Here is a 25520-nt window from a genome sequence, read left to right as displayed (position 1 = left end):
TAATTTTAAATTTACACGCGCTCATTTTTTATTTTATTTTGTATGTTTATGCGTATTTTTTTGGTATGTTTATTCACATTGATCACGAACTACTATGTATACTAGCTGTCGATGGAGACAGACAAATAGACACGTCTGTATTGGTTTACAGCAATGTCCCATGACCGTAAAGTAGCATACATGGTTTACGAGATCATTCTAGAATTATTCTAATTGATCTTGTTACAGAATAATTACGTATCTTTATAAGTTTTGAAGAGTATAATCCTAATTCTAAAAGTTTGTTTTGATATATACTTTTTACCCGATAGTTCTTTGAAACAAACACGAAATTTCCACAATTTAAAGGGTAACTAAATAGGTATTACGTGAAGGCCGAGTATCTATATTTTAAAGTCTTCATTGCGGTTGAAGCAATTATTTGGCCTGTAAAGGACGTCATTTTGGGGAAATAAGTGGGTAGGGTCTTGGGAGATTTGAGAGACGTACAGAGCAATTTGGTCTAGGTTAAGCATATATTTCTATGCCTAATGTTAATTCGGTATTAACTACATTCTGGTAGGCTAGTGTCTATAATGACTTCATACAGTGCAATGTTCAAACTGGACTAGGTCCGGAGATTTTTCTCCACACTGTAGTTTTGCTTGTTAACAAAATTCTCCATGTATTGAATTACTTTTTGCTTCCCATTATACTAGTTTGTTATAATTAAAGTAAAAGCAAGTGATTTGACAGTTAACCTGGATAGTTTTTAACTCAAATGTATAAGAACCTACAAGACTTGTTCTCGTAAGTTAGTGTCTTGAAATATAGACAAGATTTGTAATTGTTGTAGTTCGGCTCATGTACAGTTCGGGTACATATTATGTTATTCTTGGATATTGCTTTTTGAAATCGTCCAAAAATTTCATTTTACAATCAGGTACAAAGATCTTTTAAGTTTATCTATTCTTATTGTTTGTAACGAGATCTTGTCTTATAAGTTCAAAAATGAAAAGTTTGTGATAAGCAAAAACCCACAAGTTTATAACAAAATTTGAAAAGACTAATTCTTGTAAGCTTGTCTTTCAAAGAATCTCTTCGTATCAGTAGGGAGTAAATCTAAAATAACAATGTAATAGAGGCATCCATTATTAGAGGATTACATTATACGGTTCGGCTCGGTTATTAAACAGTAATTTGAAAACCGTGAATAACCATTAAGGAATTTGGTTGGGTTTGGAACCTAGCCATCTCGGTGCAGTACAAAAGGGGCCGATTTTGACAAACTGGCAATTTAAAAAGAAAAATAATTCATTTGTGTGAATTCTTCATAGCTTGAAAAGCAAAAAAAAATTGGACCCTCATAATGTTTCTTTCTAAAAATTTTAATACTTCACATTTTACCAAACATTAACAGAAATAATAAATTGCAAAGACTCTAGTTTCTCCTTGATAACAAAATAGAAATTCAAACTTCTTCATAACTGGTTATTCCTTCTCACCGATGAAAAATAAATAAAAAATAAGGATGTCTTATGAACTTACTTTACCTATTATATTCGTTATTATTGTAGTACAATGATAAAGTTACTGGATGATAATACCAATGATCAGAATTCAAGACCTGCCGCCACCAATTGTTGACCGTCTTCGATATTATCACCCGGTAATTTCAAGAAGAGTTTGAAAATATCAAGAAGAGTCAAACTCTTCGAGTCCCAAGACTAGTCAAAATATTAGAATACAAATGGTTTGATGTATAATTTCAAAAACTTTATGGGGACCTGCGACCCGAAAGGAAGCCTTCTAGTTTCGCTCCTAAGAACATCATTTTCGTAATGTATAACTCAGAAACTAAAGATAAAAATACTACTTTCGTAGAGTACTTTGATGAACCAAATACTCAATACTTCTCAGAGCTCTTACTTGGAGACAACAACTTGCTTTCTTTACTAACGTCTCGAAACAATTCCACAAATATGTGTAGCAGCTGGGGCATCCCAGTTAACAGTCCGTTTCTTCATCTCATCAAAATCTTTCACACATTTTTCGAATTTCGACTCGATAACTCGTTTCCTAAGCTGCACGAGCTTCTCTCCTGCAAATCGGTCGAAATTATTCTCCCAACCGGATTCCCACTCACCATGAGCATCACAGAACTGAAGTGTTCCGTTTTCCCCGTCAATCCTGCTCCAACTTGGTAGAATCGCCATAATATCATCGGCGCATGGACCAACACAAATAGGTGTACATGGTCTACAATATGCCCCGCTGAGTGGACCTGGACTCGACATCGATGCAACAGGGAGACCATTCGGTGGAAACCCGAGCCTGCGAGCACTTACTATGCAAAAAGGAAGACGATTTTCCAAGAACTTTACACCTTGTGTAGTGAGTTGATCTTTGAAAGCAGTCTCCGAGTTGAGTTGACGAAACCCTGCTGCGTCTAGTTGTGGTATCAGAGAGAGCCGGGATAGTGCGATTTGTGAAGTGTCGAGATTACCGATTCCGAGTCTGTCGTTGCATCCACCATACCTTGAACCTGATGGGACTAGGTAATGATCATTTGGTAAGAAGTTATCTGGGGCAAGAGGAGCGTTCCAGTAGCCATCCACTCGGGTTCGGACGATCCAGTCATAGGTAAAGTTATTCTGTATTTGGAAGGCGTTGATCAGTGTTAGGCAACCTTCTACAAGGTTGAAGTATTGAAGCAAACCTTGTCTTCCGTTAGGAGAACCGCTTGGAGTGAGGACGCGCCGTTGAAACTCAGTCTCGTCCAACTTAGTTGGTTTAAAAATGCGAATCGAAGCGATACTGGGAGCAATGTCTTTGAAAATTGAAAACTTGAACGAGTCTTTGTCTAATGGAGAATTTAAGAAAAGATCTGCATTAGGGTAAACGTTCAATATATTCTCTGCTATTGAAGGCCCAGTGAGTTCGAATTTTCTTGCTCCACCAACTAAGCACACAGCAATTCTTGACCGTAATAACAACTCTTTCTTTCTCTTATCTTCATTTCTCAACCGAGTTGAATCCAACACCGATTCACTAGTACTATCGGAATAAGTTAATGATGGTGATGAGAGGTTTGAAAGAAAGTTTGTGAGAGGGGTAAAAGTCGAAAAGATATTATTATTAGAGGAAGAAAGAGATAAAAACAGTAAGAATGAAAAACAAGGGAAGATTAATAAAACAAGACGGAAATTTAGATATGGAGCTGCTGATCCTGTTAACTGCATTGCATGCCTTATTGTTCATTTCCTTGATTCTTCTCTGTTTGGGTTGGTTCCAGGGTTTGATAACAGGGGGAAGAGGAATCTCCCACTTTCAAAAAACCGTAGAATTTGCGACAAAAAGTTCCATCTAAAACATGAAAAAAACCCAACAAAACTCTCCTAATTTATGGAGATGTATGTAGCCGTTTCACCAGCGAAGGGAAGGGGAACATAGTCTTGATGAATACTGCTTCTCCACTATCAGTGAAGAATCATCTTTGCACGACTCGTGAAGAATCATCTTTGCACGATCATTTTCGGGTACTTGTTCAATCATAAGATATAATGGAGGAAAAAAAAGAAAAGAAAAAGATGTTAGGGTTTTTTTTAACTGGTTTTCTCGAATAAATCCAGTAGGTCGATAACTGCATGCCACATGCCGTAGGGAAGAATCATGGTCGGCTATATAATTTAATGAGTTTAATTAACTTCGACGATTTTATTTTTATATATAATTTAATGAGTTTAATGCAGGACACGGATGAACACATTATCTGTTAACACAACGTGACTCCATGTCATACACGTCAGTCCTGTATATTTGGAAATTCCTGTATATTAGGAAATTGTGTTTATTTAGGAAAGATAGTATCTTAACCCTCAAGTTAGTTGTGCAGATATATATGCATTGAGTCTCTGTATATTGTATAAGTTGAAATCAATAATATTCAAAGTCTTGTTTGAAGTGGTTCTGTCTCTTCCGTCTCTGTTTCAGTAGTTCTAGCTTGGTATCAATAGGTTAGCCGATCCTATTCAGTTATGACAGAATCATCAACCATCTCTTCTACAACCTCTTCTACAGTCTCTGCTATGATTAACTCTACCATGTCTTCAATACAGTCTTCTATGATGTCTTCTTTTCAGTTTTCTCAACCACATCACATGATCACTGTAAAGCTAGATGACACCAATTACTCCTTATGGCGTGCTCAATTTCTTCCTTATTTTCAGGGACATGACTTGGATGGTTATGTCACTGGTACAACTCCATGCCCTCCACCAACTCTTGCTTCTGATCTCCCAAACCCTGCCTATCTTTCCTGGAGAAAACAGGATAAACTCTTAGTTAGTTGGTTGTTTTCTTCTCTTACCCCGGCTGCTTTTCGTCATGTACATCGATTAACAACGTCTAAAGAAATCTGGTTGTCTCTGGAATCTCTTTATGGCTCTAAATCTGATGCTCAAGTTCATCATCTTCACTGTGAACTACGAGCATTACGGAAAGGTTCCCAAACTATGCGCCAGTACATAGACCGTGCTCGTGATCTTGTGGACAGCTTAGCAGCAGCATATACCATTGTCACAGACAAAGAGTTTCGTCACTGTCTCTTAGCTGGCTTGGACAGTACCTATGATGTTATTGTCTCTTCCGTATCTGTTTCAGTAGTTCTAGCTTTATCATCAACGTGGTGGTGATGAAACTCCTCCCTCTTGCTTTCTCTCTTGTGCATCTTAAAAATAAGATTCAGATGCAGTTCTTTTTATTGGTACGTTGAACCTACCGTAGATCCTCCAATTTGTAGATACCCTTGTTCCTCACTTCCTCTTGATGAAGTGATGTTTTATCTGGGGTGGAAATATAAATATTGGAATCACATTCAGAATACTCAAATGGATTGTTGTAGAAGGGAGAGAGTGTTTTATATGGTCAAATAAGCTAGGCTCTAATTTAGCTGCAACTCTGCATCAGTGAATTACATCTGAATGATTGAACGGTTGATCTTCTGAACCATTAAGCAGTTAGCCTTACACCAAGACACTACCAAGTTGGTAGTTATTTTTCCATACTTTGAGCTTTCTCAATTGCAGCACTTGACTCGTGATGTGATTTCAAGTTGTTGTAGTAGCAGAGTTCGTTGAGACTTGTGAAGATTAAATTTAAAGGTTTAAATAAAATAATAAACAAAGGAGAAAGTTACTGGGATTAAGATTCCACCAAATATTCAAATTCATGCGATTCACCTATTTATTCTAAACCATTATAGCTCATTAAATAAGAATTTTGACTCTATTTCTTTGCCTAAAGTAGATTCTTAAAATATTAATTGTAAATCTTAAGCATGGCATATCAAAAGAATTAATCCTAAGCATAAACCATCAAACGAAATGATAATTAATTAAGATATATTTTTTTAATTTTAATTCAATGCAAATAGCCATATAAAGAATTAAATGAATTTACCACATGATGAATTTTGGTTTCCTCCGTCGTCCCAGAGAAAGGTTTAGCTCCACATAGTGAAAAACACGCTCAAAATATATTTTTATAGCTCAAATGGTATTTACAAAGAAGAAAAGGGAGGAAAATAATATAAACCAGAAGTTTGCAACGCTTAATGGTAGTTACAACTCACTGTTACAACTGTTGCGAAGAACTATAGTTATATGGTGTCGCAGAAGAACTGTCGTTTATGGTATGAATATTGACGGTCAAGAACGACAGTTCTTATTGGTTATTTGTTCTTCAGCTTCTCCTTCTCTGCAGCAGCAGAGAAATCTGCTCTGCAGCTTCTTATTCTTCTCTGTAGCCTCTCCAAACTCTCGATACCTCTCTAAGACATCCCAGCAGGCTATTTATACCTTGCAGAAAGAAATCTCTCGTGTTAATTACAAAATATTCTCCATTATTTTTCCACGGTTTTATTTCCTCTTATTTCTTTGATTTTTATTCTCACGAATCTGTTGTTGTTGATTTCATGACATATTCTCCTTTCTTCATACTCCAAACTGTTGCTCGAGTACCTCTGACATGTGCAGTACACGTTTCCACCTAATACAATCCCGTGAATATCCTCCTCACCTCTGTTTTGTCCAATCCAGGTACTGCTTCATATTTTCTCGATTCTAAGGGACTTACCAGTCCTGTTTGATCCTAACAGGCTTAGACCAATGAATTGCGGTACTTGAATCTCACCCAATCTCTTCACAGGTCCAAACAAAGTTTCCCTGAGAAGAATAAACCCGAGACTCATATTTTCTTCAAATCCTGCATTCCAGCCAAACTTCAACGATTCAGACACCTATACCAACCCTATAAGGCACATTCGAACAAACCCATTTAGTTTCAGCAATTAAATCTCAGTGGAATACATCCAGTTCTTCAACCCTAATTCCGGCAGGTGACAACAACAATTTTTCCCGATAAACTAGTCAATTGTAGGCGAATCAAAAACCAATATCATCCCTGTTTAGCTTAAATTAATAACCCCAATCGATTTCAGAGCTTTAATCTCATTAAAACTGGTCCAAATCACGAACCCTAATTCTCCCACAGTGAACCTTAATTGTTCCCGCCAAAAACAGATTTCAAAAGGTAGGAGATGAAGGTGCCCTTTAACAGAGATGGGGTGCGAATAACAGTTGTCGCCATGGGGTGTAAATAGTAAAGAAGGTGCCCCTTATAAATTGAGGTGTCCCTTAGTAATTGAGGTGCTCCTTATCCAAAACTGAGAGTACGAATAACACGTGTCCTCCGGGTGCAAATAACATTTTGGAAGTTAATTCTCCACAAGAGCTTATTCTTCCAAAAACAACTAAAATAAATTTATTAGTGATAAAATGAGTCCCAGCTAATGTATTTATGGGTGGAAATGCGCCGCATTTTCGTGCTCATCAACTCGGTTCCTGAAAATTTTCTACAGGAAACAATGAAGATTCTATTAGTTTTTTTTTTCGAAGAGAAGGTTATATTAAAAAGAAAAAAAATAACCAAGGATCAAACCAAGGTTAATACAACGAAAGTTACATACACATTAGAGTACCCCAATTACTCCAAATTAAGCTAGGATCAACATACTTAAAAGTGTTGTTGTCACAAGACCATAAGACAATCAATTGCTTAATCAAATCAATATTTTCTTGCACACTCTTGTGGCGTTCTCCAAAAACCCTTCCATTCCTCGCCTTCCACAAAATCCAACAAACCGCATAATGAAGGATTTTTCATACATCCTTACCTCTCCTTTGCAACACATTGCTAGACCAAGCTTCGAACAACTAAATCAAAGTATTTAGAAATGGCCAGGCTATCCTAAAGGATTTGATGAAATAATTTCAAATCTCAAAAGAATACTTACAATGGATGAACATATGATTTGCTGACTCCCTGACGTCGTTGCATAAAACACACAACTCACTATCAATGTTCACACCTCGATGTCGCAACATATCCCTGATAGGTAACGAATCATGAAAAGTAGCCCAAATAATAAAGCTCACTTTGTTTGGAATGTTACCTTTCCAAAGGAACTTATCAAAACCGCACTCTTCAAGGGTATCTGAAATTCTTTCGTAACATCTTGAGGTATTAAAGTTCTCCATAATCAACAGATCATCATCCGCTTCAACAAGCTCAGGAACACAATTTAAGTCGTGCCTCAAAAGATCCCATTCTAATTGCTCATTAGAATTTAGGGGTCTCTTAAAATCACAAACCCAAACTCCATTTGCTATCAGACAAGGCATAGTATGTAAGCATATGTGCGATTCATCGATGTTTAACAGTTCACTTATTAACAAATTAGTCATATGTGCATAAAACTACTTCAATACGTACGTATTAATTAACAGTAAAGCATTTTTTTGTTCATGAACGAAGGTGGCATTTATATCGTACATAACTGCTGGGGATCCCAATCTTCAAACAACAGCTGAAGCTTTAAAATTTCTTGATTCTTGTGGCGCCGATATCATTGAATTAGGTATACTATTCTCAAATCCTTCCGCTGATGGCCCAATTAATTAGGTATGTATATGTATAGCTATAGAGTATGGTTAAGATGATTACGCAACTACCCCCACAGGAAACACGAATTTGCTGCTGTAAACTACTTTGTTTTGCTTCAGGCAGCAGCAAGGCGTGCTTTACTGAATGGAACAAATTTTGATGGCATCATTTCCATGCTAAAAGAAGTGTGACCTTATCGTTGCAATCACCAATTTAAACCGTTCGGAAATACATGTCCAAGATTCAGCTTAGTGTATGAATTGTTTGATTTCATGAACAAATTACTAACAGGTTGTTCTACAAATATCATGTCCGATTACATTGTTAACATATTACAAACCAGTACTTGATGTTGGAATTGGGGAGTTCATGAGTACCGTTAAGAGTGTCGGCGTGCATGGTAATTTACTCCGCGCACTAGTATTTTTATTTTCATCTACTCTTTTGCTATTTTTATTATGTATACGTACAAGTCGTTGATAAATGGTTCTAGCAGGTCTTTTGGTTCCAGATATGCCTTCCGAGGACACTGAAATATTGAGAAGAGATGCAACATTACACCACAACATTGAACTAGTAATGTGTTTCTCTCACACCACAATATTGAGTATTCGTGTTGCATCTAAAGGTGTTGCTCACCAAACCCGATACACCAACAGAGAGAATGAAAGCCATTGCTGAAGCTTCACAAGGATTTGTGTACCTAGTTAGTTCAAAGGGAGTTACAGGCCCCCGTTCAAGGGTAATTTCACAAGTTCAAGATTTAATTCAAGAAATTAAGGAGGTAACGTACCATTAACACTAAACATTATTTTTGTTCAGATAACCTGATTTGTTTCTCCATCTCAATGAATACGCTATTGTTACTACTATTACAGGCTACGACTAAGCCCGTGGTTGTTGGTTTTGGCTTATCAAAACCAGAGCATGTGAAACAGGCATATATACATAAGGGAATTTTAACAAACTGCCACACTTGCAAATCCCGATTCAAGAAACTGCCACCGTTTTTTTTCAGAGTTTATTTAATGCCACAACCGTTAGCACTAACGCCTTGGACCCACATGATTGGTCAAATTTTTTTGACTTTGTCAAGATTACTTACACGTGTCTTATATGGACGTCACAAGATGTCGTGCACGAGATTATTACACGTAGCACAGGCTAAATGACTACTTTATCCTTCGTGGGATTGAAAACAGTTTGTATCGTTTCATTTTTCTTCTAGTTTTTTCTCTTTCTCTCTGTCCACTCTGTTCTCTAGTGGAAGAAATTAGGGTTTGAATCAGTTTTCAACGGGATTTTGCTTAGGATTAGTGTCTGAGTAAAGGGTTTTAGTAAAGATCGAGATTCAGAACAAGAAGGGGAAGGACAAGCAGCAGATATGGTATGATTGCAAACCCTAATTTCGTTTTTCTGGGTTGAATTAGGGGTTTTCTCTTAGGTTTTTGTTTCTCTTTCTTGTACTTTTTGTTTCTCTTGCTCTATGTCCGCTCTGTTCTCTAGTGGAAGAAATTAGGGTTTGGGTCAGTTTTCAGCGGGATTTTGCTTAGGTTTAGTGTCTGAGTAAAGGATTGGGGAGCTGAAGATGAAGAAGAATAACGGGAAGGACAAGCAGCAGATATGGTACGATTTCAAACCCTAATTTCGTGTGTTTGATGAATTGATGAATTTTATTTTAGGAGTTTTCTGTGTGAAGTGTGGAATTTTTAAAACCCTAATTTTGTGTGTTTGATGAATTGATGAATTTTATTTTAGGGGTTTTCTGTGTGAAGTGTGGAATTTGATGAATTTTATTTTGTTTTTTCATTTGCAGTGATTATACATATTATTCATATAGAGATATCAGTGTGTTTGATGAATTGTATTTTGTTTTTTACAATGATCATACATATTATCCATATAGAGATATCAGTGTGTTTGTTCTGAATAGTAAACTTAATTTGCTATTCCCTCACATGGATAGAGATAGAATTGACCTTAAGGAATTTGAGCAGATGTTGCGTGTTAAGTTGCATCTTGATGAAACAGAAATTCCAAATTTATATTGGACCATAGACCCATGTCTGCCTGAGTATTTGATTACAAATGAAGACTTGTTTAAGTTTTGGGAGCATGCTGTACCTGATGATAAAGGCTTCATATGTTTACAAATGAGTGTAATGAATTCAGAATTTAGGAATGGTAATGACTTCATTAAGGTTGCAATGGAACAACCAGTAGTAACAATTGATGAGACTCCTAAGAAGGCACCTAAGAGGATTGCTAAGAAGCCAGTTTCAAAGGAAAAGTCAGTAAAGATATCAACTACAAGGAGATCACCAAGGTTGCATGCTCAATCAAAGAATGAAAACTCAAATGGAGGAGCATCTAGGAAGTTGTTGTTCATGGATATGTTAAACGAAGTGGAATCTCAGGGTTTTTCTTTCCTAAGTGAAGCCACTGTTGTTGGTTCTAGCAGTACACCAGTTGATAACTTTAATCATGATTACTGGGTTGATGAAGTAAACAACACTGCTGCAGGGGATAACACTGATGCAGGGGATAAGACTGATGCAGGGGATAAGGCTGATGCAGGGGATAAGACTGTGCTGGTGGTGATGTTGGTAAAAACCCAACTGGATTCATGCCAAGCACCGAGTATGATGCTGCAAACTGCACCTTCACTAGTAGAGATCATCCTGAAAGTTGCAGTGCAAGGGGTAAAGCAAAGGTGAACAAATCCAGAGGTACATCTTCATTTGTTGGTGAGTCAACAGGACCTAAAAACTTTGGAAGAGCACCAGCAGAACCTAGCACCCATGGATCTACACAAGATGTTCTGAATTTCAGTCAGAACTTTACTGGTATTGGATCTGTTAGTCAACATATTCCTGTCACAAAGGGAAAGCAAAGCAAGGTAAGAAGAAGTAGAAGTGTGTGTGTGCTTCTTGTTGTGTTAGATCTTTTTTTTTTTTGCTTTAGACACTGATATCATTGTGTTAGATCTGTTTTTTTTATGTACCAGAATTCAGTTTTATTTTGATGGATAATCTTACTTTATGAATGGAAATGATATTAGTTAAGAACTAATTACATGTTAATAGTCTTTTGAAGTTCCTTACATATGGCATTGAGATTGAAACTTGAATGGATAACCCTATTTTTTGCAGCAATGAAAAGGTGGTCTGAAACCCATCTAAATGCTTCACAATCTGTGCAGATCAGGTAAGCAATGTTTCTATTGTGTTCATTTTTGCATCTTCTCAGCTGCATTATTGACTTGCATTGCTCTTTGTAGCATTCTTGCTTATGCAGTGGGCATTCTTTGTAACAGTGGGCCTCTTCTCCACAAGCACAACAACAATTCTCTTTGGGTAGCTTGATATTCTTGGATTTTAGTGGATGACTGGCATAATCAAACCATTCAAAGTAGGTGCAGGTAGGATTTGAACACTTCAAGAACATTTCTCCATCTGTTTCTCTTGTGCTGGATCTTAGTAGTTGTCTTATACCATTACAAGGTATATGTTTGCATCTAGAGTACATCCAGGGACAAACCTTAGACTCATGACTTCCTTGTTCACATGTTGGACATAGATCTGGGGTAGGTTGCTGTCTAAATTTGCTGCTGCTGCTGCTCTTGCTACTACTACTGCAACTGTTACTACTTGGAGAGTTTATAACCTTTTGGCTCATTTTTATGTGTTGAACTTCTGAAGAAATTGACTAATGAAGAGTTTGGGATCTTCATTAGTATATATAGAGCTTCAAGATGATGAATAAGACCGTTATAAATCCAGGTAAAATATGGATCGTCGATTTTTTCTCTTAGATTGATCCCACGTGTATTCCAACCGTTAGCAAATCTTGCACGTTTTTCTCACGTGCACCGAGTCGCGAGTTAACTTACTACTCTATAGCCGGTTAACTCAATCCCAGTGAACTGATTAACTAAATCCATGTTCACTGATTCAGGGGCTTCTATGTAATTTTGTACGGGCTATTTAATGCCACATATGCACTAACAGAGACTAACAGCCGTTAACCGTTATCTCAAAAAAACGGGATGAAAAAAGTCAAGAGTATGACATTTAATAAACTCTGAAAAAAACGGTAGCATTTTCAGAACTGCATATTGGAAGTGTGTCACTTTATTAAAATCCCCTATACATAATGATGCCAAATGCATCTGCTTATGATGATTTGCTAGTTGTTAGTTAAACAGATTATAAACGGTATTAATTAATGCATCGTTTTGTATTGTATTGTATAGGTAGCAGAATGGGGAGCGGACGGTGTGATTGTTGGTAGTGCCTTAGTGAAATTACTAGGGGAAGCGAAATCTCCCGAGGAAGGGCTCAAAGAACTCGAAACCTTTGGCAAATCCCTAAAAGCTGCACTCCCTGTACGAGTACCTTCCCATTTAAGTATGACTGCAGCTCTTGCTGAAGTGTGGGATGGAGAAAAAATCAAAAGAATCTTTAATGTTAAGACTGAGGACCTCAAAATTGCTGGATTGCAGCGAGGATAAACTAAGATGGCAAGGAATTCTAGGACCACTTAGCCTTCTATTGCAGATATGAATGTAAACACGGGAATGCGATAATGTTCGTCTTTTAGGTGTCTTATGAAGCTAGCTAGAATCACCAATATGTTTATCTGGAAACTAGTGGAAGCAGATGTCTTAAAGAAAAAGTAAATGTATGTCAATTGTGTGTTTGTGATCGCCCGAGTCAAGTCCGCATCTGTCCTATATATGTGGTCTGTTTGATCTGGGTTACATATTGCTATGCCTTTTGAGTTATAAAGGGAGATGTGATAGATTTGGATTTTTAACTGTCTATGTGCTACAAATATATTAAAGCATGACATGATAATCTCCCATTTTTATGTGTTTAGGATTTATTTACGTATGCTGGATCTGACCATGTTATTATGTTTAGGAGAAACTACTGAAATGCACATGTTTTAAATTTATTGGGCGTTGATACCAGCAAAGGAAAATAAGTATGTTACTGTGAGTTGACATGCACACAGTCTTTCTCGATATTTCTCTAGTGATAATTAGAAATGAAATTTTCTTATGGAGACTTGTATTGTTGAATGAGATCGTGTCATAATATCAGAACTACTAGATATTATGATAAAAGAGAATTGTATTATTGAATGAGATGATTTATATTGAGAACCCATAAGATATATATAGCGACACCATAACTTGGTATGCAAGACTAATACTTGTAAATCAATTCATACGAAATATATCAAACGCTAAATATAACTCTAAATACTAAAACTTTCCATATAATATTTGTATACTCTAACACCCTCCCTCAATCTCATGGGGATTGGAAAAATCGTATGAGATTGGCCATGAAAGTTATTGATGAAGTGCGGTGCCAATAAACGCCCGAGAAGGATAAGAAGAAGCGCGTCACCATTAAAAAGAATACCGATTCGGAGAATCGTACCTTGCGCGTCACCATAACTTGTTTAGCACTAAAGAACCAAGTGAGAGAATGACAACGATGAAGAGAAGGAGTTGTTGCGACTATGGAGTTTCGGTGATTGTGATGAGAAGCTGAAGGAAAGGAACATGGCAGTGACAACAAGGAGCTTGGCAGAGATGACAATAACCAGCACAGATTTGGGATGGAACTGAAAAAGGACTTGGAGGTGTTGTTGATTATCGACGGAGTTTGGATTGATTATGATGATCAAAACGGTGATGCTCGGTGGGGCTGTGGTTTGCTGCCATTGACGAGCTCGAGAGATGGAGACGTTTGAAGCTGGCAGAGAAGGGATGCAGTGAGTTTTTTTTTTTTTTTTTTTTTTTTAAGTCGATAAAACAGCATGGCAGTTATGGAGTTGGGTTCTGAGAAAACAAGGGGAAACAGGACAGGAGAGGACGTGTATGCTAGGCTTGATGGGTAGTGGGCGTGAACTAAGGCTATAGGAAAGAAATATGGTGAACAGAATTAATTAATTAACAATAAGAGAGGGACAATAGGGGGATTGGATTAACACGTTTCGGGAGAGATAAGTGGGTTTGGAGAAGTAGTAGGGCACTACTGAACGAGAAAAATAAAGATCGGGAAGAAAGAAAGAGGAGTGGGGTACTTGAGATGATGTGATGACAGAAGAAAAGGAAGGAAAGGTTCTGTTGTGTTTGGAGCGAACGGCTGATAGTGGATAGAAAATTAAGGGAGAAAAGGTAGTGAACGGAGTCACGGACAGAGGCTAGAAAGATAGACAAAAGAACAAGGACAGATAGGTTTTGGCTACTCTAGTGACGTGATGGAGTAATAAGAGGTTGGAATTAAGGGTTTGGTAGTAAAGAAGACAGAGCAGTGATCGATGCACGACTTTGCAGAAGATGAACAGTCGCTATCTGAGCTGTAGATTTGGAGGTTTGCTCGGACAGGGAAAGAGACTTGACGCTACTGGAGGAAGTACTGCTGGGAATGGAGAGGAATGGAGAATATTTCAGGGAGAGTTCATGGTGATGGCAGAGATAGAAGTACTGCCTGTAATGGTGACGATGGAAGAGAAGGAAGGGAAGTTGACTGTCTTCGGTGATAGCAAAAGGAAGAACACTCGAGTTTGTAGATGACAGAGACATAATGATGGAGGAGATAATTGGTTGTTGGGTAGCCGTTGGTGTAGTGAGACGAGATGGTGAGGATTGGCAGTGAAGACAAGAGTTTGAGAAGGGAGCTGTGGTATGCTGCGAATGATGGACAAGTTTACGGAAGTGATGGAGAATTGTGGTGTTGCGGCTGTTGATGATCAAAGAGAGCCTGGTAGTGACGGAAGGATCTGAGGGCTTACGATGTAATACTCAGAGAAGATGTTGATGACGCTGTAATCTCAAGAGAACAGGGAGAATGGATGAAGATGGTGTCGGTGAGGAGAACTTCGAGAGAAAAGAAGGAAAGAAAGGTTTTGTAGCCGACGGTAACATTGAAGGCTACCGCCGCCGGTTAAAAAAGAAAACGAGGTGGACAACATGTCCGGATCGAACCCTCTGATACCAAAACAGAACTACTAGATATTATGACAAAAGAAAATTGTATTATTGAATGAGATGATTTATATTGAGAATCCATAAGATATATATAGCGATACCATAATTTGGTATGCAAGACTAATACTTGTAAATCAATTCATACTAAATATATAAAACGCTAAATATAACTCTAAATACTAAAACTTTCCATATAATATTTGTATACTCTAATAGGAGGTACTGATGATATATAGTAGTGATGGGGATTAATGTTCTAATATTGTGACTCTGGTTACTGGCTGTTGTAAAGGTTTTGATTGGATATATGATGTAGCTTATGGGTGGTAGTAGAATATGAGTAGCTGGTTTTGGCAGACAAGCGGAACAAGAGAGGGGACGAATAAGAGAGGGGACGAATATACTAGTGTAGAAAATTCAAATTGTTTGCTTTCCGTAAGGTTCAAATTAAATATATGTAGTACTCCCAAGTCCCAACTGGATCCATGTAGCTAACCGAGTCTGCAGATTAACTCCGAATACAAGTTAACCGAGTTTGCCGGCGGTAAATGGTCAAAGTCAACTATCAGTGAATCATCAAAGTCAACGGCCGGTCAGACAACTGTCGACTGTCGAAGGCTCGAAGCCATGTTGATAGTCGCGTTGCCAGCGAAGCTTCCATCCACGATGCCAGCCTGTTTTCAGCCTGTTGCAACCTTGTTGCCATTCAGATTTCGGCTATGTTGCCAATCATGTTGTCAGCCAGCCTCTATCCATGTTTTCAGCCATCCTGTCTCTAGTCATGTTTCGAATCAAGGAAATATGCTAGTCAAATATCGACATTCGCAGTCAACATCAAAAAATCAACCATGTCAGTCAAAGTCAAGGTCGTTGGTCGAACCCACTAGCCCATGTCGATTTGGCCAGTTTGCACCGACCCATTGTAAAAATCCCAGGAGAAGTTTCTGGAAGTTTCTTGATGACTTGCTGACCAAGTTGTTTCCATATGAAGTTTATCTCGAAAATAGGGTTTAACCCGTACGTTCAACTGTATGAATAGAGGGAAATCTCAACACGCCCTGATACATAAATCAAATTGTATCAATCACATCAATAAAATATCTCTCCACACGAATAAAACATCTCTCCACACGGGGATTCATCTGTGGATATAGGAAAAACTTGTCGAACCACGTTAAATACGTGTCTCTCTTATTTATGCTTGTTTTGTGTAAAATCCTAAGTTTCATCATCCTCACCAAATCGATTGTGTTATGTGCCTGGAAATATTTCTGGTTAGAAACACATATTTGTCGATAAACAGAATCCATGTCTTAATATCGTTCACCATCTACTTCTATTCGGATACCATAAACTATCTCCTCTAAAGTCTTCTTCCTTCTCATCTATATAAGATAACCGAAAATGGGTCATTTGTCCAAATATTTTTAAAACATGGTTCAAATGGACGAGTAAAAATTATTACAGGTGAAATGGACACCAAAAAAATAGCAAGGATGAAACTGGATTCATCCTGACTTAAACTTAAAAAATAGTAAGGATGAAACTGGATGCATCCTGATGTAAATTAAAAGTAAGAAAAAGTATTTGAAAATGGGTAGGATGAGACTGTTTACATCCTGGCTATTTTCCATTTTTTTCCATTTAAACAGTATCAAAATCTAAGTGTCTTTTTCATCCAGGAATTGTTGATTTTGGTCTTTTTAACCAATTTTGTGATAAGATATCCACGTCTCAAATGTATTAATCGCATGCTCGCCCGGCAATCAGTAAAGTAGCTGTTTCAACCTTAATTAACCCTTTCATCTCTCCGAATAACCTTGAAATCCACTGGCACTGCTGCTGCCGAAATCAAGAAATAAAAAAAAAAATCTTACCGTGACTGAGCTGATTGCAGTTCTCAGGAGTTGTGGGTGACTAAAAAAACAACTTTTTATTGATGGCAATGGCAGCGACAGGGGACCAAAACAAAGGAATTTCTAGGACCACTTGTGTTCAATAATGTTTGTTGGGCTCTAATAGCTAGCTAGAAATTTTAACCAGTAACTGGTGGCAGATGCCCCTAGTCAGGGAAACATCTTTTCTATAAATGTGATGACTTGCAAGTGCTAATTTGGTCTAGGTTAAGAATTGTATGCCTAATGAAGGTTAAATCAAATGAGATAGATTTGGATCTTTAACCGTACATGTACCTACAAATTAATAGGACACAATACTAAAGCATGAAATGACATGACATATCTCATTCACATTTCACGAGCTACATGTACACTACTTGTGTACGAAGACAGACAAGTAGACGTGTCCGTAATCGTATTACACAGAAATGTATCATCCACGGTAAACAAGTAGTCGTATGTTGTTGTTGTTTATTTTTCCTTTTGTCTGATTTTCAAGTGTATCAAGTCCGGCGAAAACTGAATTAGCTTTGCATTTTGATACTCAACTACGATAAATCTTTTTACTCTGAAGGCTTGCATTACTTAATTAATTTTAAGGCGACATTACTCATATATATACATGCAGATGATGAAGAGACGGCAAAAGAATGAATGAAAAAGTTAAAGACGATTTCTGCCGAAAATGTAAATGAAGAGTCAACGGAAGTAACCTATACCCATCGATAGGATTATGAATGAAGGTATCAAAACTTCGAAACAATAATTGGTAACATTAAACTTTCGAATTATGTCATTCCAATCTTAATGTCATCAGGTATAAAATGTTAGTTAGAATTCTCATCAATATCTTCTAATCCATCTAAACAAGTATCTATATTTGTCATTTACGTATCAATTAAGGTTCTTATATCGTTGGTTCACCATCTACATCGATCACGTGCCATGAACAATCTCTTCAATTGTCAGTCTTCTCCCTTTTCAATCCATAAAAAACTTTCTTCTAAAGTATATGCATGTCAATTATTAAAGCATGACATGATATGTCTGGTGGACATGTTTTATTCATTTTTCACGAGCTATATACAGACCTCGTGTGTTACTTAGTAGTCGTACATTTTCAATAAATATCTTTATTTGATCATGTTCATGTTACATTAGTAGAACATTCAAGTCCTGCAATACAAATTTAGAACTGAAGCAGCTTTGTTTTTTTATTCTGTATGGAGTTCTTACCGAGAAAAAATGCTTATGTTTTTTCACCTCTGCATCAATATTACAAGAATAAACAACTTCACTGTCGTCACAACAATCAGAGTCGGCAATTTCTGGTTATGAGTAGTTCAACTCATCAAGATTCTTTTTTCTATCATAATAATAACACTGTTTCATCAACAACCAGTCATAGTACATCTCAGACCTTCACCAAACTAAGAAGACAAGGCAAAATATATATAAGCGTATGTTGATTAATTAATTAGCAGTTCACTTTATGAGAACGTATATACATTAAAAACTAATACCGTTTTTTTTTTGTGTACATGAATGTTGATGAAGGTGGCATTCATACCGTACATAACTGCTGGGGATTCAAATCTTCAAACAACAGCTTAAGCTTTAAAAGTTCTTGATTATGTTTAACTTGGAGTATTTGTGCAGTATCCAAGAAATGGTCATGATGATATATGTGCTTCAAGAGATACCCATGAATTTCCTTACCTCGCAACAAATCAGAATTATCCATCCGCAGAATGATACTGATGGAGTACGCATCTGGCTTAACACCCAGTGACTGCATTCGTCGAAACTGAACAAACCCATCCTTGGTCCATCCATATCGAAAGTATCCATCGATTATCGAGTTCCATAGAGTAACATCATGTAAATTATCTTCCCTTTCAGATATTTTATCAAACACAAGTGATGCATAACCGATCGAGCCACATTTGATGTACATGTTGATAAGAGAAGTGGATATGTAAGGATCGTACTGTAACCCCAAGACAGTAATAGATCCATGGATCTTTCTTCCAACGTTCAGTTGCGAAAGAGAAGCACATGCTGTGAACACACAAACTACGATGGGATCCGAATGCTCACAATCAATCATCATCATCTAAAGAGTTTTGTGATGATGATATCCTAGTGTTGATTCCTTGGCTCAAAACCTTCGGGTTTATCATAGCCTCATCTAACAACTCCATGCGAGGCGTTTGCGCACGGGATATAAGTACAAACAAAGAGCAAAACGTATAAATAAAGATCCATGGGGTTAAATAAATATAAAGTGCTGAAATGTAAACAAGACCAAGGTTTACGTGGTTCGGCACTAAGGCCTACGTCCACGGGGTTTGTTGTTTTACTATATTCTTCACGGTTACACGAATAGTCGAATGACTTTTGGATTTACATGTTTCTCTCTTCTAAATGATTAACTTACACTTGCAATCTCTCTCTCTCTCTCCTTTCCTTCCTGATTTTTCCGATCTCCCTGTTTTTTGGTGGAGACGGGGTATTTATAAGGTTAGAATGTGGGGCCCATCTCTGATGACCGTTGGAACCTTATCTTCTTGTGTCCTTGCGTCTATCACGCAGAGGTCTGCGTTTGCCCCTTGATCCCGCAGAGGCATCCTCGCTCGTTCCACAGGTTGATCGACACGTACACTGCTCAGAGTGTTTAATGCGGGTAGTTGAGGGGTCTGCTCGTGTCAGAAATGTGTCTTCTGCCCCTGTCACGTCCGTGTCAGCTAACTTTCTCTCCACCGTTGATCCTAGCTTCTCTTTTGGGGATGCTATAAAGTAACTCCTCGGGGTTTATTTGGTGTTTCGTAGCGCATCATGTTTTGATGTTTTGGCCTGCATGCTTTCCACGTATCTTTTTATATACACGTGTCTGATAGTGAGATATATGTGTACACAATTTGCCCCTTTTCTTCGGGCTTGAATGTCTAATGGGTGCCTTGAAGAACAACTATCGTCGCATATTCTTCTCACTCCTAATAACTTCTCCTAGATACTTGGGCACGTCTTTTATTCGTGCATTAACTGCTTATGTAACGGGCACGTTTCCCATTCCTCCATTAATTTCCTTCTCTTTCTTTCGGGTATATTAAGGAGAGAAAGAAAATTAATTTCATTCTTCCTAAACATTCTCTCAGTTTTCATTCTTTGTTTTTCAGCCCTTAAATTCTCTGTCTGTCTTCATTGAACCTGTGACCTTAAATTCTCTGTCAGTCTTCATTGAACCTGTGATCTTAAATTCTCTGTACCTTAGCATTAATCACGCCCTTCCACTGTTTGTTTCTTCTGCTGCTGTTTTTGCCTAAGTTTTTCTTTTCTTTGTTTCCACTGTTTTACGCTTGTTGATTTGTAAATTCTCTGCTACTGTTGTTCCTTGTTTGTGATGAAGAACTTCTTTTGATGCTTGCATACTAGTTTGCCCTGTTCTTTATCTTAAATCAAGGAAGCCACTGTTTTGCTTGTATTTGAGTTTTTGAGGGTCTGAATTTTATGGAATTTTGAGCATGTATAATAATTTTAGGGTTTTGCGTTATCGTGTGTGTAACTTGTTCTTGATTTTAATCTTTTCGCAGTGTGTCTGACCGTCCGCGGCTTACTTGTCAGACTCCTGGTTCTGGTCTATCGAGATCTCCTCCGCGTAGAGAGTCTCAAGATGATGTTCGTCGGAGTCGAGTTTCTTCTGGAGCGAAGGCCTCGTCTTCTAGGGAAGAGATTCCTCCGACAAATCCTTCTGGTTCCCGAAGAGTCTTCGATCGCGCAGCGTCTCGTCCTCGTGATGATATTAGGAGTACGCAGGCTCCGCCTCGTGCTGTTGCTTTTGACGTTCCTCCTCTACGTTCGTTAGTGCCGAGCATCATCTGCGGTCCCCTCCAACTTTTAAAGGGAAGAATACGAAGGGTGTAGTTCCGAGGGCTGAATCTTCAAAGAATCCTCCGGTGAAGAGAAAAGCTTCCGAAGCGTTCATTAGTTCATCCGGCCCCGCCGAGGAGGATGAGGCTGCCCCCTTGATACGTAGTGTCTCGGTTAGTAAGAAAAAGTAACCTTCAAGCATATTGATCTCGAAATATTCAAGGAAAAGCATGAGCTCCAAGCCTTCGGGGTTCGTTTCTATGCCCCTGAGGATGATATTACTTATGAGCTTATCTCAAAGTATGAGTTCGATGAATTTCATTTGTTAACGACGGTTGGAGCGTTCGAAGCTGGTCTTATGCTGCCGTTGTACAAATCAGGTGATTCCTTCTACTATGACGTGCTCGCTAGTCGTGAAGGCTCTTCCACCAATACTCACAGCCGTTCCGTATCCCAACTATCGGGGAATTATCTCCGCGCCCTGAAGGAGTGCTATCTGCGGAGTAAGGGGGAGACGTCGATGACTTGCTACGTCCCCAATCCCGCGGAGAAGGAATGGTATACTCCTGAGAATTTCAATAACTCCTTCGGTGATTACGTCAATAGTAGGAACCGCAAGCCGTGGAGTGTCAGCCTTCGGAATCTCGCTGCTCCTCGGGGCGAGATTCGTCTGTTAAATGAGGTCAGCGATGCCAAGCTGAAGTATGTTCCTGGCACGGAGGGGTCTAGTCATCGGAAACTCTTCCCAGCGCGCGAGAGGATCAAGCGCGATCATGACTACGAGTGGCACGCCACCGTTATCGAAATAGTTGGTCCGTGGGCTTACGGTTGGATTCCTGGTCCCCGCGGTTGGCGGCCTACCGAGAGTAGTAAGCCACGCGAGTCTCCTCCTGCTCGTTATGGAGATTTCTGTCCCTGGCGTTTGAACTTTGCGGGTATGAATTTTCCTTATGCCCTTGACGTCGTAGAGGGAGACGAGGAGGAAGGTTCTGGTGCTATACTTCCACCGAAGAATACCTCAACTGCTCAGGTACGCGGATTCTAGCTGCGCTTCTCCTTTTTAGAAATTCATCTGACGGGAAAAATAATTCTTTTTGTGGTGTTGTTTTTCAGGTGTTGAAGAAGAAAAAGATTAAGCCGAAGCAGTCTTCTACTATTGTGATGGGAGGTGAGGCCCAAGAAGAAGTTACTAGTCCAGTGAACGAAGAAGCGGAGGATGAGGAGATTACAGATGGGGAGGAACGTACTGGTACTCCCCTATCAATGTCGAAGAAGAGGTCTTCGTTGGTCATGTTGGTGATGAAGGAAGGAACAAAGCCGTGGTGGCTGATGGTTGTTATTGGGGACATTTCTGTCCCTGCTGGTGATGTCGCGGATACCCTTCCCGCTTCTCAAGAATTTTCTTTTGATCGGATGTACTCCACGGGGGAGTTCTTTGACGATGCCCTCGATTTTCCCGAGGACTTCTCTTTACTTTCCCCCAATGATAATTGGGATGTTCTTGGTGGTGATGGTAATGGAGACGCTACTGTTGAAGATGGTGGCGCGGAGGAGCATGCTGCGCATGTAGGCGCGGAGGAGCATGCCGACATTTGTGCTGAGGGGGCCGTGTCAGAGAAGGAAATCGTCATTGATGCGCCTGCTGATAATCTTCCACAGTCGCCGACGTCTGAGGGAGGACGCCATCATGGATTGGTTCAAGGAAAAGAATCTTCTATTTGTCTCATCCCGCCCCTGTTGTTGCTGGGGAAAAGGAATCTACTGCGTATACCCGTCGCATGATGGAGATGTCTTCTAAGGCGCGGGTTCTGAAGCCTGGGGAAAAATTTGAGTGTTCCCGAAGCTACCCTTGTGCCGGAGCCTCCTACTTCCGTTGCAGATATGATGGCCATCGCCGACGGGTATCAATATGGCTTTCCGCAGCAGCGTGTCTTGGAGGTAAATTTTCGTACATACTTTTTCGTGACATCGAATGCTTCGGTGAAATAATGTTTGTCATCTTGATGTGTAGATGATGAGGAGTGAGCATTGTAACCACGTGCTGTATCAGTTCTTCAAAGCGAAATCTCTGAAGCTCGAGGCTAAGCTTCGTCACAGAGAAAAGGAATTATCTGCGGCTGAGGTGAAATAGAAGAACTGAGAAAAGCCTCAAGGAGAAAGAGAAGCTGGGTGAAGCAGAGGCCGGTCTTCGTTCCGAGCTTGTTGCTGCGCGCTGAGTTAGAGCAAACTCGCAGCCAAGTTTCAACTTTCACAGGTTTGGTTCTTTTCCCTCGCAGTATGTCGTCATTCCTCTATTTCTTAGTTGTTCTGTCTGAGTCTCCCCACCCTATCTCCAGTGGGTGGCGTCCCCGAGCTGATATGGCTTCGAAACGAAAGAGCTCGGCAAAAATCTCGTATTAGAGATCTGGTTGAGAAAATTAAGAATGAAGCCAAGAAATGGGATGCTCGGGCTGAGGTATGGCGCGCGAGGCATGTTCAGATGGTCGACATGCAAAATCTGTACAACCATGATCGTGCTTTATTTAATGGCACACTGCTGTGGACACGTGATAGTCTGCGGGAAGCCCGTGAGCGTACTTCCTTGCTGGAGTCTAGGATTCAGCTGCTGGAAGAAGAATTACAGAAGGCTCGATCCATTCCTCTTTCAGGGGTTAAGGATAATACTCTGTCTTGTCAGAGAAAGAGATGATGCCGTGCCGAAGCCCTGCTCTAGCAATGCCTTGCCGCGTCCCGTTGAAGTAGCTCGTCAGGCTGAGTCTGAGAGGAATCTTGAAGTGTGTATGTACAGACTTAGCAAAGGGGTCTCAGAGATAAATAAAGAGGTCGACCACTTCGTCACATGGACTCGATGAAGCAGGTAGAATTAGATGCCTGTCAATTTACTCTCACCAACCTTCAACTAGACTATAAGAAATTATCCGCGGAATATGACTCTTGATGAAGCGCGAGATGCGGTTGTTAATGAGTATGAAGAGGCTTCGGCTTGTGTCGAAGGTATAATCCTATTTCATCGAGTGTGACCGTGTTTTTTTTCTCGCTAACTCCGTGGTGTTGTCTTTTTCAGAGCTCGAGGGACACCTTCGCGTCACAAATGAAAAACTTGAAAAGGCTCAATCTTCCTTAGCGCAGCAGGAAGAACAGACCAATCATTCAAGAATTTAGCGGCAACCCGCGAGGAGGCCGTTGGTGCTGCTTCTAGAGAAGTGAATCGGCTATCTTCGTTATTATCCCAAGCCCAACAGCGGACAACAGTTATTAAGCACAAGGCTCGTTGTCAATTGGCTGAGGAGACGAACAAGATGCTGGAGAGGATAGAACTTGGCCTAAAGAACGAGCATGGTCTCGTGAAGAACTATCCTCGTCGTCCCGTTCCTTCTGCCTTGCCTGCTCCTCGGGCCCTCTTCTGGTGGGAGCGTCCCTTCAAGTCTTCGGAATAATCCTGCCGATGGGGCAGCAATCTAGGTAGAGACCGCAGCATTTTGTAGGCCGCGGCATCATTATCCTTCCCTTTTGTAATCATGTAACAAGAATATTTTTTGCTGATATCCTGTAAAAGGAATATTTTTTGATTGTATCCTTGAATTGGCCTTTCACTTTTGTAATCATCCTTTATGAAATGATCCTTTTCTTGATATACCTGCAATGTTGGTTTGTTTTTATTTTAAGCATTTGTGAAAACAAAAAAAAGTTTTTAAGTGTTTGGTGCGATACTGAAGGAAGGTACCTTCGTGATCGTCTTGAGACCTGTCACCCCGCTGGCGAATCCTGGGCCAGAGGATTCCCAGACGGTGGGGGCCGGGGCAACGTTCTAGGATATGGGATTAAAATATTTACACACCCATTCCGTCGACCCGTTGCCTTAAGATTGGTTGGGTATCTCTTTCTGCTGGGTGCCTTCCCCCTGGTCTTACACTTATGGACACTGATGGGGGAGCCCTGAGAGATTGTAGATTAACTACTTTCCCCAATATTGTCGATAGATTCCGCTGACTTGATAATTTGAAAGCTTGTTTGATTGATAGTTGAGGCCTGCAATTCCTCTTCCAGAGATAGAAACATGTGGAGCGGTCAGGCTCCCTTCTTCTTCTGGTACACTCCAAGCAGATTCAAATCTGCGTTGCTCCTATGGGAAGTATGGTTTGAGCCACTTAGCATTCCAAGGATGCCGGAGGACCTCGCCTTTTAGATTACGAAGGTAGTAGGAACCGTTACCCGCAACGTCGTGTATTATAAAAGGTCCTCCCCACGTAGGTGCTAATTTCCCCATTTCTTTTCTTGCTGATACCGTGGGATTGTTCTCAACACATACTGCCCTCTACAAAATTCCGAGCTTTACCTTTTTGTTGTACTCCCTTGCTAGTCTTCGTTGATAATTTTCCATCTTTTGTAATGCTACTTCCCTTCTTCCTTCCAAGTCGTCCAACCTTTCTAACATCATATCTGTTGTGAGGTTTTTCTCCCAAGCTTCGGTCTTCGTGGTTGGCATGAGGATTTCCGTAGGTATGACTGCTTCAGCTCCATAAGTTAGAAGAAACGGGGATTCCCCGGTGCGGATCTTCGTGTTGTCCTGTATGCCCATAACACATTGTGCAGTTGTTCGCACCATCTTCCCTTATGCTCGTCTAATTGTTTTTTGAGTATAAGGGCGAGGGTCTTGTTGGTAGCTTCCGCTTGTCCGTTGCTTTGAGGGTATATGGGGGTGGACTTGTTCTTTCTTATTTTGAAAGTATCGAAGAGCATGTCTATATTTTTCCCTGTAA

The 25520-nt window shown here is 39.6% G+C and overlaps 2 protein-coding genes and 1 pseudogene across 2 annotated transcripts; 1 reads left to right on the top strand and 2 right to left on the bottom strand.

Annotated features, from left to right (window-relative positions):
• Window positions 1-1636: 1636 nt before the first annotated feature.
• Window positions 1637-3654, bottom strand: LOC113361829. Its single transcript, XM_026604929.1, has one exon. The coding sequence runs from the start codon at window positions 3219-3221 to the stop codon at window positions 1935-1937; it is 1287 nt and encodes a 428-aa protein (XP_026460714.1). The 5' UTR covers window positions 3222-3654; the 3' UTR covers window positions 1637-1934.
• A 362-nt stretch (window positions 3655-4016) lies between these two features.
• On the top strand, window positions 4017-12496 carry LOC113360268 (annotated as a pseudogene).
• A 5958-nt stretch (window positions 12497-18454) lies between these two features.
• On the bottom strand, window positions 18455-19000 carry LOC113360267 (pentatricopeptide repeat-containing protein At2g40720-like). Its single transcript, XM_026603795.1, has one exon. The coding sequence runs from the start codon at window positions 18998-19000 to the stop codon at window positions 18455-18457; it is 546 nt and encodes a 181-aa protein (XP_026459580.1).
• Window positions 19001-25520: the final 6520 nt, after the last annotated feature.

The sequence above is a fragment of the Papaver somniferum genome, chromosome 3, assembly GCF_003573695.1.
Source record: "Papaver somniferum cultivar HN1 chromosome 3, ASM357369v1, whole genome shotgun sequence".
NCBI classification, from domain to species: Eukaryota; Viridiplantae; Streptophyta; class Magnoliopsida; order Ranunculales; family Papaveraceae; genus Papaver; species Papaver somniferum.
Note: the sequence above shows the minus strand (reverse complement) of the source record. Positions and strands in the feature narration are given on the sequence as shown.

Bases quoted from the DNA above. Each gene is read 5' to 3' on its own strand.
- LOC113361829 (XM_026604929.1), bottom strand. From the start codon at position 3,221: ATGCAGTTAACAGGATCAGCAGCTCCATATCTAAATTTCCGTCTTGTT.
- LOC113360267 (XM_026603795.1), bottom strand. From the start codon at position 19,000: ATGATTGATTGTGAGCATTCGGATCCCATCGTAGTTTGTGTGTTCACA.